This window comes from Leuciscus leuciscus (genome assembly GCF_965113295.1).
Source record: "Leuciscus leuciscus genome assembly, chromosome: 5".
Lineage (NCBI taxonomy): Eukaryota > Metazoa > Chordata > Actinopteri > Cypriniformes > Leuciscidae > Leuciscus > Leuciscus leuciscus.
Window position 1 is genome coordinate 39,239,548 of NC_138729.1, and position 12,211 is coordinate 39,251,758.

Sequence of the window (12,211 nt, forward strand, 5' to 3'; positions counted from 1 at the left end):
ATATTCATGCAACAAAATATTCTGGGGGGCATGAATATTTGTGGAAATTATCAAAGATGCTGGCAGTGGCTGGCAAAAAAAAAAAAAAAACGCTGGCAGGGAAAGAGTTAAGCAAGAGTTTTTTTTTTATTGCCATCTTTTAGACCCTCATCATTAAATGTTTCATTTGTTTCCAATTTCTTCTTTTTTTTTCTTTTTTTTTCTTATCTGTTTTTTATAGTACAAATAAACATTTTATCTTAAAAGATCAAGGGAAATTGTATTTCTCACTATACAACCCCTTTAACTTGCACTTGAATGCTCCAGCTACCATCATACTTGCTTTCCTCCTCCATCATTCATGAGATCATGTTTCTACTGAGTCATTCTCTTTCTGTATTACTCATTTATTTTATTGGTTGACAGTGATTGATTGATTCTATTTATGCTTTTGCTGTTTCTGTTTCTGTCTCTTGCAGATTGGCTACTGGAATGAATTAGAGAAATTTGTTTATATAGTGGAGCAGCAGGTTACCAACGAATCCTCATCTGTGGAAAACAGAACCATTGTGGTCACTACTATCATGGTACACTATCTAAAGCTGCTTTTAAATATGCCGAACCATGACCCTTCTGCCCTCTCAGGTTTAGTGTCACAGTTGCATTGCATCCTGGGGGGGCAGAACGTTTTTATGTTTTGCTTTGCTTTGCACTCACTCACTACATGTTGAAACAGTCGATCACAATAGAGTGTTTCAACTGTATCCGTGTGAGTGCCAAAGCATTTTCAGTTCCATTCCAGTGGCCTGTTGTAGCAGTGACATCACAATACTGGCTTTGGTAAGAAATAGGTTATCTCTGCTTCTTTCACTTCACCAAACGTAAGTACTGAACAACTGAGATGTCGGGCTGGATGCAAATGACAGTGTACATAGACACATGCAAACAAAAAGTGGCTTAGGGTTTTCTCACACATGTGCAATATTAAGTAAAGTGTTTTATTTTACATCCCCTCAGAGTTCAGATGTTCTCTGCACTTTCTAGCTGAGCTGTTTTTAATTTCCAGCTGTCAAATCAGAAGTGCCCATTAGGTGCAGACAGTTATTAATTTAGCTCCCTAAAATGACATAATCGTCCCAGCAGAAACGATGAATGTGAGCAGGGGCATGACTGTGAGCGAGAGTGAGCAGTGTCCACTCAATAGCAAATCAATACAATTAAAGTTTTTGCTTAGATTGGCTTTTACGTATTTCTCTCATTTATTAGTGGCTATTTAAGTGCCACATGAAGACGAGTTGTGGTTGGGAACCAGCTCAGTGCCTTTTCATTCAATATTACGTTCCAGTAATATTGCAAAATTATATGCATACAAATGTACTGCCACTGTTTAGATACATCCTATGAAATACAGCTGCAATTTTATTTGACTAAAAATAAAAAATCTGACCAAGCAGCCCTAATTTTGTAACTCCCAACCAAAGCAAAATGATGAATATATTCGAGTGAACTGTGGTTTTATACAATTTTAAAATAGCAAAATGTAATTAGAATTTTACTGTCCATCCCATATATTAACAGTTAACAAGAAATGCAGAACTTCTTAATCTAGAGCATTTCAAACAGGACACGTGCCAGGTTATGCACGTGATAATGTTTTGCCTACTGGACATGTTACGTTGGACGACTCATTGTGTTTAAAGAAACATGTGTTAATTGAACCAAATGCTGGAAGTGAATCGGTTGGGGCTGTAGAGTGATTACAGCCGGGCTTAAACGAGTTTCATAATTACGTCCTTAATGGAGAACTCTGAGAACTTGAGGGCAGGGGGGGGGGGATAGAGGCGAGGACTGAGATGAAACTGAAAGAATATTAATTAAAGAGTGAATATGGTAATTAATCTTTTGAATAATGCATAACCTGAAGGTCACAGAAACCAAATCCTAGTGATGAAAATATCAAATGAACTTCAGAACTGTGTCAGTGAGGAATACAGTTATTTTAATACAGGTACATTAGAAAAGTGAGCATTTATAAGACCAGTCAGAATTACATAAATAAACATATTTCACTCAATTTAGTTAGTCACAGAAGCAGTCATATTTAAATGTACCACAAGGTTCGCCTTATGTTACATTTAAAAGTGATAATGACCTCTTTCTGACTCTGCCTATGATGATCTCATAAGTAGATACAGAAAGTGAAAGAAGAACTAAATCTTAGGTTAATTAGATTATTAGGTTAATAAGAGTTTGTGAAAGGAATGTTTTATTCTGCATAGATTGGACAGATGTGCCTGTGTATAGAAATCTCATATAAACTGGCTGAAAATATTAATGAGTTTAGATGGGCCAGTTTGTAAAACATATTTATTTTTTTAAATAGAGTTTGATCTGATGCTATTAAAGCAGTATTTTGATTGCTTTTAATGTTAGAGTTTCATCATCATTCATGTTAACGTCTGGCCTGATTAAAATAGTTAAAAGCACGCACAGATGTGAGAAAACCTCTGCCACACTCTTTAACCCACCCACCTGCATGCACATGTGTGTAAGTTTAAGTGGAACCCCCTTAAATTTGCTTGCTTTAGACTGACGAATGACTCCAGTTTACTAATGAGAGGACCTGCAACTTCACTTCTGTCAGCTCTGTCTTTCTCTCTCCACTTTGAGAAATTAGACTGAATCCACTGAATAGCACTGTCCACAAACCCAAAACCCACTTTAAATTCAAACTAGCCTTCCTCACAGCTGCTGTTTGTTTGGTAGCTTGGCTGTTGGTCACATTGCTGTTATAAGACTCAAAATGCATGTTTATATTTCAGTATGTGTTTGTGCGAATGAGTAAGAATGAATGTGAATATGTGTGGGTGAGAGAGATGTATCGGCATGATGGCAGACTAATGATTTTTTTGTGTTTTCTGGGCTGTCAGTCTGTAAGCCAGCTCAACCTCCTCTGATTTGGTTAACAGGAAGCTCCATATGTAATGTACAAGAGGAATTATATGCAGATGGATGGAAATGATCGCTATGAGGGCTACTGTGTAGACTTGGCATCAGAAATCGCGAAGCACGTCGGCATTAGGTACAAACTGTCCATTGTAGCTGATGGGAAATACGGAGCACGCGACCCTGAGACCAAGACCTGGAACGGCATGGTGGGGGAGTTGGTATATGGGGTGAGTGCTGGGAAAATGATCCCGCAATGGGAAGGTTTTGGTGGTGGGATAGTGGCTGTGTGAAGCCAGCAACACTTAGGAGGCCTCATATATAATCACTGACCGCTCTGTCAAAATAAAAGTCACAGAATCACTGTTTATTTTTCTTTGCAGGTTTCAAAATGTGTCATGCAGAATCTTTTCATATAACTGAGCTGTTTGCTTTATGAGTTTGGTGCTTGTCAGAGTTGTTCTCAACATTTATTTCCTGTGTCACATGATTTATTTTGACACTGTAATGTGATTTTTAAATTATTTACAGTCTCCTGGTGTTGCTGACATCACCCAAGTCTTTGGTCATGGTCAGTGTTTTTACACAATAAAGCTCCAAAGTAGTGTCTCTCTGCATGTTGTTGAGGCACCATGACTAAATCCATTTAAATTTATTTACAAAAAAAAACAACCAAAACAGCTTTGCCCAATTTGTTCCTGGTTGCTGTTAAAGTTAAACAACACAATATATTCTCTAAGAATGAGAAGAGTGTGTGTCTCTATGCTTTTGTTTTGTTTCTGTGTGATATTCAACATATCCTGACTATTCAACATATCCAACATATCCTGACTAATGATGCATATCATTTAATAATCTCAGGTGAAGAGTGTTTAACTGGATTTTCAGTCTTTTTTTTTTACTGAAATGATCTTATACACAATACTGTAATGCACTGTGTATCTTCATCATATCGGTTATCAGTTAATGTTGGAATTTTTATGTATATATTGACAAATATTTGATATTTTTCAGCAGATATATAATATAATATTTAATTTAATATAAATTTATATTTTTCAGGCATTTATCGTAAACAATTTTTTTGTTTACGATAACAAAATGTCATGTCATGAAAATAATTCCTGGCTTCTCTGTATTGGCCAGAATTGAGCGCATCCTTACACAGAATGTTATTATGAATTTTTATTTAGTTCTATTGTTGAATTTTAAATTGAGTTCTGAGTTGCATTCATAAGCAGATGGAGACAAGAAGGCATTATGGGACAGAAGTACATGGTAACATTCTGCTACATACAGTTACAACATACAGTTAAATGTAAAGAGTGAACCAAAGGTTCTCCATTACTTGCTGTTATGAACCTTGTAAAAGTGTTGTTGGTACTGAAACAACTGGTTCACTCCTCAATTCTGCATTTTTATTGTCATTAGACTTTGAAAATGTTAAACTATCTAATCACATTTCCATGATCACACCATGACATTGTTTTTCTCATATTATGAACTGAGAGTTACTGTGTTCCATGTTTCCAGAGGGCAGATATAGCTGTGGCTCCTCTCACTATAACCCTTGTCCGGGAGGAGGTGATAGATTTCTCCAAGCCCTTCATGAGTCTGGGCATTTCCATCATGATCAAGAAACCACAGAAGTCCAAACCGGGAGTCTTCTCCTTCCTTGACCCATTGGCCTATGAGATCTGGATGTGTATCGTGTTTGCATATATCGGTGTGAGCGTGGTTCTCTTCCTGGTGAGTCGTTTCAGTCCATACGAATGGCACCTGGACGAGAATGAAGAGGCGAAGGATCCGCAGACGCCACCTGACCCGCCCAACGACTTTGGCATCTTTAACAGTCTCTGGTTCTCTCTTGGAGCTTTCATGCAGCAAGGATGCGATATCTCGCCAAGGTTGGTGTATTATTTAGCCCGTTCTTGTCTCTCCATCCTCATCTTTCTCTCTCCCCTCATCTTTGCATTTTATGGTTGTCTCGTATTTCATGGTGCATATATGTTATTTTACTTGGGGTGTTTCACTTGTCAATAAGCTAAAGCTTATCTCCTAACCCTTAACTCATTCTATCATTGTGTCACTTCATTCATTCACTCAAACACTCATCAGTCACAATATTGTCACTACAACTGTTCCTGTCCTTCTCCACTTTTCCTCTTTTGAAATACAGCTTGTGTTAAATCAGTGGTTCTCTCTTTTTTTCACTCCTCTTTGGAACTAAAGAAACTTTCGCTCCACATTCAGCCAATAATATAATAATATATCAGTATTGCTGCCAAGTTTTGGCACTTATAATGACATATAATCATTTAACAGATGCTTTTGTACAAAGCAACTTAAAAATTAGGAAAAACAACAAACAATTTAATGCACATGAACCAATGTCATGTGCAGTTACATTATGAAGTTTTTATTCAAATGCTTGCTGTTTAATAATAAAATATTAAATTATTTTTAAAAACACGATGAAAACTGCATGTTTTGGATAATGATCCAGCATGTTTGCTGAATTATGAAAAGTTACAGTCTTCACTGAAAAAAGTTGGAAAAATATATTAAATAAAACAGAAAATATCCAGAAATAAATGAAATAATAAACAAATGATACTGCTTTACAGGCGCAATGATAAAAGGTTAGTTCACCAAAAAATTTTTATTCAGTTATTTACTCATTGTCATGTTTCAAACATACTGTAATTAAACAAGATTTGAGAACTGTCTTGCGCTTTGAGAACCATTGCTTTAAGTGATGCTTGACACCAACTAAAATAATTTATATTCACCATGTGTTGACTGTAAAATGTACAGATTTTCTCTCTTTCACTGTCTTTCTCTCTTTCTTGGAGGGCTACCGTGTTCTTGCTGCATGTCTCTATTTTACTGTCAGCAGTTTGGTGTTTATAAACTGTTTCAGTGGAGGATTGTCAGCCCTCTTCACTCATTCCATCGTTCTTCTATTCAGTCATTTGATTTTCCTGTCCATCTTACTCACCAAATTCCTCTTGGATTTGTCTTTCATTCTTGAAGTGATCTTTGTGACCCTGTTCTCATCCTCATCTTTCTTCCGGCCCTTCATTAGGAAGACCTGCCCAAACAGAAGCTTCAGTTGTACTTTGAGTGATTGTTTTGTCCGTAGCTTGAAGACCTTTGCATCATTTATCAGCAGTAATAGCTTTAATATGTGTGTATTAATTGTTAACCTTTCACAGGGGATTTGTTTGCTCTCCTATTGTCTCTCTGTCTCTCTCCCTCACTCCCCCTCTCTCTCAGGTCTCTGTCTGGCCGTATTGTTGGAGGTGTGTGGTGGTTCTTCACTCTGATCATCATTTCATCCTACACTGCCAATCTGGCTGCTTTCCTGACTGTGGAAAGGATGGTCTCGCCTATAGAGGGCGCAGAAGACCTGGCCAAGCAGACTGAGATCGCCTACGGAACGCTCGACTCCGGTTCCACTAAAGAGTTCTTCAGGGTAAGACAGCAATAGAAATGTTCTATCAAGTGCAATATTGCCACCCTTTTTAGCCAAGCTGGTGTGGTTATTGATGATAGTAAAAATAGTGTTCAGTGCCATTGTTTCCCAACCATATCTTGATCTTATTTACATCTACACTACCATTCAAAAGTTTGAGGTTGGTATGATTTTTTTAATGTTTTTGAAAGAAGTCTCTGATGCTCCCTAATAAGGCTGCATTTAGTTTATCAAAAAAACAGTAAAATGCAATTTATTCCTGTGATGGCAAAGCTGAATTTTCATCATCATTGCTTCACTCTTCAGAAATCATTCTAATATACTGATTTGGTGCTCAAGAAACATTTCTTATTAATGTCAAAAACAGTTGTGCTGTTTAATATTTTTATGGAAACCATGATAAAAAAAAAAAATCCAGGATTCAAACTAAAGTTTGAAATAGACATTTTTTTGTAAGAATGTAAATGTTTTTACTTCACTTTTGATCAATTTAAAGGCACAATATGTGAGATTCTTTGACTAAAATATCCAAAAACCACTAGAACAATGTTATATATTTAGTTGCTTGTGTACTTGCACTATCCCAAATGTTTCCAACAATGTTCAAATCTGGAGAATCAGCTATTTTAACCAGTGTAACGACCCGTGTCATTGCGTAGCTTGTCAATGATGTCATATCCGCGACGTGTTACCCTCGATTTCCAGTTTTACTTCCGTAGAAACCATGGAAACACCAAAAGACGCTTTAATATATTTTGTTAAATTAGACAGGTGAGCAACAGTTTGGATGCTTTTATAGACAGAAAACTGATTATTGTTATATAGTTCAACATGGTTAGTTTTATTGTTTGAATCTCTTGTTTTCTTGATTTACTCCGGGTAACATATTTGTACCCAAAAAGTAAATCAGACAACACTATTTTGTCAAGTTTCTAACATAGCGTAATCAGAAAGAGCTTTATTTGTCACAATAATACAGCTTTTTCTCCACCATACAATGTTTTAAAATGAATTGCATGCCATGTAAGTAACCCAGCTTTTATTAATATGATATTCTAATATCGATCTAGCTTACTGCAGTGTGCAGTGTCTCATACCAGCCAGTAACATTAACATAACTTTCAACACACTCAAATGTATTTTTATTATGATTGTTTTGACCAAGTAAAATAGAGTTGGGTTACCTCACAATTTTAATTTGTCAAATAAAGTGACCTGTTTGTGTAGTAATTCAGCACTTGCAGCTGTTTCATTAGAATGAATTAAAATAACTTGATTTTAAGTGATCAAATGTAACTGTAACAAAGTTCAAGTTTAGGGAAGAAGAACCATACCGGCAAACATTAAACATAACATTAATTGTAAAATAAACATAAACAACCAAACGAAAGGAGTGGCAGCGGCCGACTGTTCCCGGAGCTCCTCCATGGGACTCGAGAACGGTGTGTCGTGACTCGCACAGGTACCTCTCATTAGCATTCACTCCGCTGGCCTCATTCCACTCCCACGGCTCTCGGCCGCGCCCTGCTTCATACCACAGTAATGCTAATAAAACTTTAATAAATTAGCTTGTCTATGAAAAGGATTTTTGCCTGAGTCCCTTCGGATTACTTTCCTTCTGCTGTGGAGGTGAAGACGACAACTCTCATGATTCCACGCTCATTCACGGCATCAATCTATGACTTTATAATAATAATAATACATTTTATTTGTAATGCGCTTTTCTTAAACCCAAAGCGCTAATTCATACCTTTGTTATTGTTTTGAATAAGCGACCTCTAGCGGTGAAATTGCTTTCAATTTGCCTTCAATGGATCCTTGCTAAATAACTAAATGGATGTGCCAAAAAAAAAACATTCTGCTTGTCTGAACAAAGCCTAATGTACATTATTCAACTCATTAGCCATAGTAGCTGAACTGAATTTGTCAATTAAAGTAGACTTTCAAAATGTGCAGTATTGGAAGGGACTTTGTTACAGGATTGAAAAACACTGATATATAGGATTGAGGGAGTATGTGATATTGCTATGATGACAATTTATAAACATCATACTCTATTGGCTTACTTTACACATTAGAGGAGCAAGAATATAAATTATTGTTGCCTACACCTAGAGATGGGAAGTCCGATTCTTTTCCGCAAACTGTTTTTTTTCTGACATTTCGTTTCAATAAACTGGTTAAAAAAACGATTCACCAGTTTGTTTACATAACCACACAATGATGTCACGTATACACAACTCTATTATTAAAGCACCCAATAGTCATAAACAGAAACATGTTGGACATGTTCAAAAGACTGTTCTCAGTTCAGTGTACTGTTGGACTAACTGGAGCGGTGTATGAGTTGACAAAATCCGGTATCATATGATAATATCATATTCTCCTGGATATTGGCTCATTTCAAGATGGACAGACTGTCAGAAAAGTCTGTAAGTCAGTTTTGATTGATTAACTTGCTGACTTGAGCCAAAAACTGTTTCAGACAGTTCTGTCCGATTTGGTGAGCTGGTTCAGCCAGTTCACAACAAAACAAAAAAACAGGCAGAAAATAACGATTAGTTAGCGAAGTTGTCGCACCGCACCGCAACAGCTTGAAGCATATCTACACTGGACGCAACAAAGCGACTGTTGCAAATCAATTTGTTCTTTGTGTCAGAAGTAGCGCGAGTGCTTGGAGTACATCAGAAATAAAACGGGACATCAGTTCACTGTCAGGATTTTTTGTGTCGCGCCGGATCCAGTGTAGACAGCATCACTGATTATTATGGGTTCTTATTGTGTATTCTATTTGCTTTGGTTGCGTTGCATCGGGCCGCTCACGTCTGGTGTAGACACGGTGTTAAGTAACTTTAATACTTAACTAGGTGATATAAAGGAAAGCACATATTTGTGTGCATTTATCTGCAAGAAATTCTGACAATAAAATATGATGACGGACTACTGGCAATCTGACAAAGACATGTCACCACAGACACGCAACCATCTTTGACTGAAAACATGTTTTACTGAATCTTTGCCATAAACCGTTTTCAAGTGAGGTAGCCAGGGGGCAGAGTGTGTGTTCGTGTCTGTCCATGTGTTTTGAGATGACAGAGAACAGGGCAGTTTTAAGATGACCCAGATACAACACTGCTGATGAGCTCATCCTGTCATTTCACCTTAATGTCACGATTACACGCTAATGCGTGTGTGTGAAAGCAGATATACATGTGCACACACTCATGCACGCACTTAATCAGTCACTCACAGTCACTGTCACGTCACAGACCCCCTATAGAGTGGTTGGAGTCAGAGTTTTAGAGAGAGAACACATGAAATGAGATGCCTTCTGCTCTTCTCTCTTTCATGAGTTGTCATCTGCTAACACACTGAATCAGAGCAGAGATGACAGGAGAGCAGCTGACATGGAGTTGGACTGAATGTGATGTGGAGACAGTCTCCACCTTGTGTTCATAACTTATTATTTCAGAAATTGAAAAAAACATGTCAATAGAAGTGAATTATGTGTCCTGTCTGTACTAGCAAGTAATGAAGACAATTCAACTTATTAGATGGTGATGCTGGTTTGAGTTTATTTTTTTACGTAGAAGAAACAATGTGCATATATTGTGGCAGCCAAACAGACCCCACGAGTAAAGTGATTTAAAGGAATAATCACCTTCATGTCATTCCAAAATTGATGACTTTATTTCTTCCATGGAATACAAAAGGAGAATTTGTTGTGCTGGTACTCTTTTTCCATGGAATTACAATGAGTGAGGTCTGACCCTTTCAAACTTCAAAAAGGATGCAAAAACACCATAAAATTATAGTAAAGAGGCCCATATGACTATTTTATTTAGCAAGGATGCATTCAATTCATCAAGTGATGTTGAAGACATTTACATTGTTACAAATTTTCTTTTACTATTTTCTTTTAGATTTGCTGTGTAGCCGAAAACAAACTTTGTTGCATTATTTTCCTGTTATCACTGTAAAGCTGCTTTGAATCTGTATTGTAAAAAAGCACTATATAAATAAAGGTGACTTGACTTGACTAGGGATGCACCATATTTAGGACACCATATTGGTATCGGCCAATATGTTAATTTTTACTGGTATCGTTATCGGCCCAATAAGAAAATTTGTCTGATATATTAAAGCCGATAAATAATGTATTATTTCCTTCAGCTGAGAGACTTCTGATGCGCGCCGTTCGCCATGATGCTTTTGAATTTGCTGAAATATGATTGGAATCCCTTCAAAAAGGAAAATACAGTTAAGTGCAACATGCGCAGCGGGAAATCATTTTTAAAGTCAATCATAAAAGCTACATTAAAGGATAATGAGTACATCGTAATTTTGTGCTTGGGACATGGCTTTTAATGGTGAGACTTTTGTTTTTGTAATCAGGTTCTCAAAATTTTAGACAAATTTGGATTTGGATTTATCGGCTTTCGAATAATAAAGAATTATTTGTATCGGCCAAAATTTTCATATCGGTGCATCCCTAGACTTGACTTGAAAAAATCAAGTATCAGTTTCCACACAAAAATATTGAGCATCACAACATTGACAATTGATATAAGAACATTGATATTAATAAGAAATGTTTCTTGATCATGAAATCAGCATATTAGAATGATATCTGAAGGATCATGTGACACAAAAGAGTAATGATGCTGAAAATTCAGCTTTGTCATCACAGGAATTTTTTTTTTATTTCAAAATATATGATAGAAAACAGTTATTTAAATATTATTTAAACATTACTTTTACTGTATTTTTTATCAAATAAGGGAAGACTTATATAAAAAATTGTACTGACCACAAACTTTTGAAAGGTTGTGTAAATTTTAAATGACTGATGGTCATTGCATCTAGTTAGTTCTCAATACATCATTTAAAGAAGCATTTTTGGGAATAATCGCTCATCTAATAGTGTAAATTGGGACTATATGTTTATCATGTCAGATGTCTGAAAAGAGTCATTATTTTTGCATTTGTTTTGTGTCACCAGTGGCACAGAAATTGCACACTTCCCCCTTTAAATTCTACAGTTTGTGCCTGAAAATGCAAGAAAAACACATTCACTCATACACCAGCTGTGTGTAGGTCAAGTTAACCTACTTGCATGTACGATACTTGTGAGTGTATGTGTGTAAAACTGTGTCCTATAAAAGCAGGAGTGTGTGTATCTGTCCTAATAAATGTAGGTGTGTGTGTGTGTGTTTACCCCAGAGATATCCTGTCCGCTACATGGCCATTTATATCTAGTCTCACAAGAGATGGACACAGAATATTTTGGTTTATGAAACTTAAGTTTTGATTTACATCAAATGCAGAAGTACAGAAGAATTACAAGTATTAGTACAACCATAATTTATCTGTTCTTTCAATCATTCATTTTGTGCATTCTGAGTGTGAGAATGTTGTATTGGAGAGCTGTGTGTTGAAATACTGAGGTTTTTTCTTAATATAGTCATGTACTTTAACTCCAGAGACAGGGCTTGTTTTAATGTCACCGAAAGGAAAAGTCTTGGACAGGCAAGCATGGCAGATGTTTCTTCCTCTAGAGAATGTGAGGGAAATTTGCAGTGATTATTTCAAGAGCTCTTAATTTTCTGTCTTTTCTTCTATGATTTTATACTCTGCTCTTGTCAGGTTTAGTCTCATTATTGAAGAAGGCTCCAAGATCAAAAGTCCCTGAAGGATCTTGTACAAAAGAGTTTGAGGTCTTTAGTTGACAATGTGTCTGGGGTGGAATGTACATGTTGTAAGACACCTGAAACTCAAGAAAAACACATTTACACATGCATTTATACA

At 36.4% G+C, this 12,211-nt stretch overlaps 1 protein-coding gene across 8 annotated transcripts in view; it reads left to right on the forward strand.

The window, feature by feature from the left end:
* Positions 1-12,211, forward strand: part of gria3a (glutamate receptor, ionotropic, AMPA 3a) — a 38,829-nt gene that overhangs the window by 15,448 nt on the left and 11,170 nt on the right. For all 8 annotated transcript variants that reach the window (XR_014205865.1, XR_014205866.1, XM_082168710.1 and 5 more), the window contains exons 9-12: positions 459-566; positions 2,949-3,155; positions 4,459-4,832; positions 6,205-6,403. Coding sequence is in view for 6 of the 8 variants with exons in the window: in XM_082168710.1 (XP_082024836.1) it covers positions 459-566; positions 2,949-3,155; positions 4,459-4,832; positions 6,205-6,403 (888 nt within the window). In the remaining 2 variants the exon portion in view is untranslated. The remainder of the gene's footprint in view (positions 1-458; positions 567-2,948; positions 3,156-4,458; positions 4,833-6,204; positions 6,404-12,211) is intronic.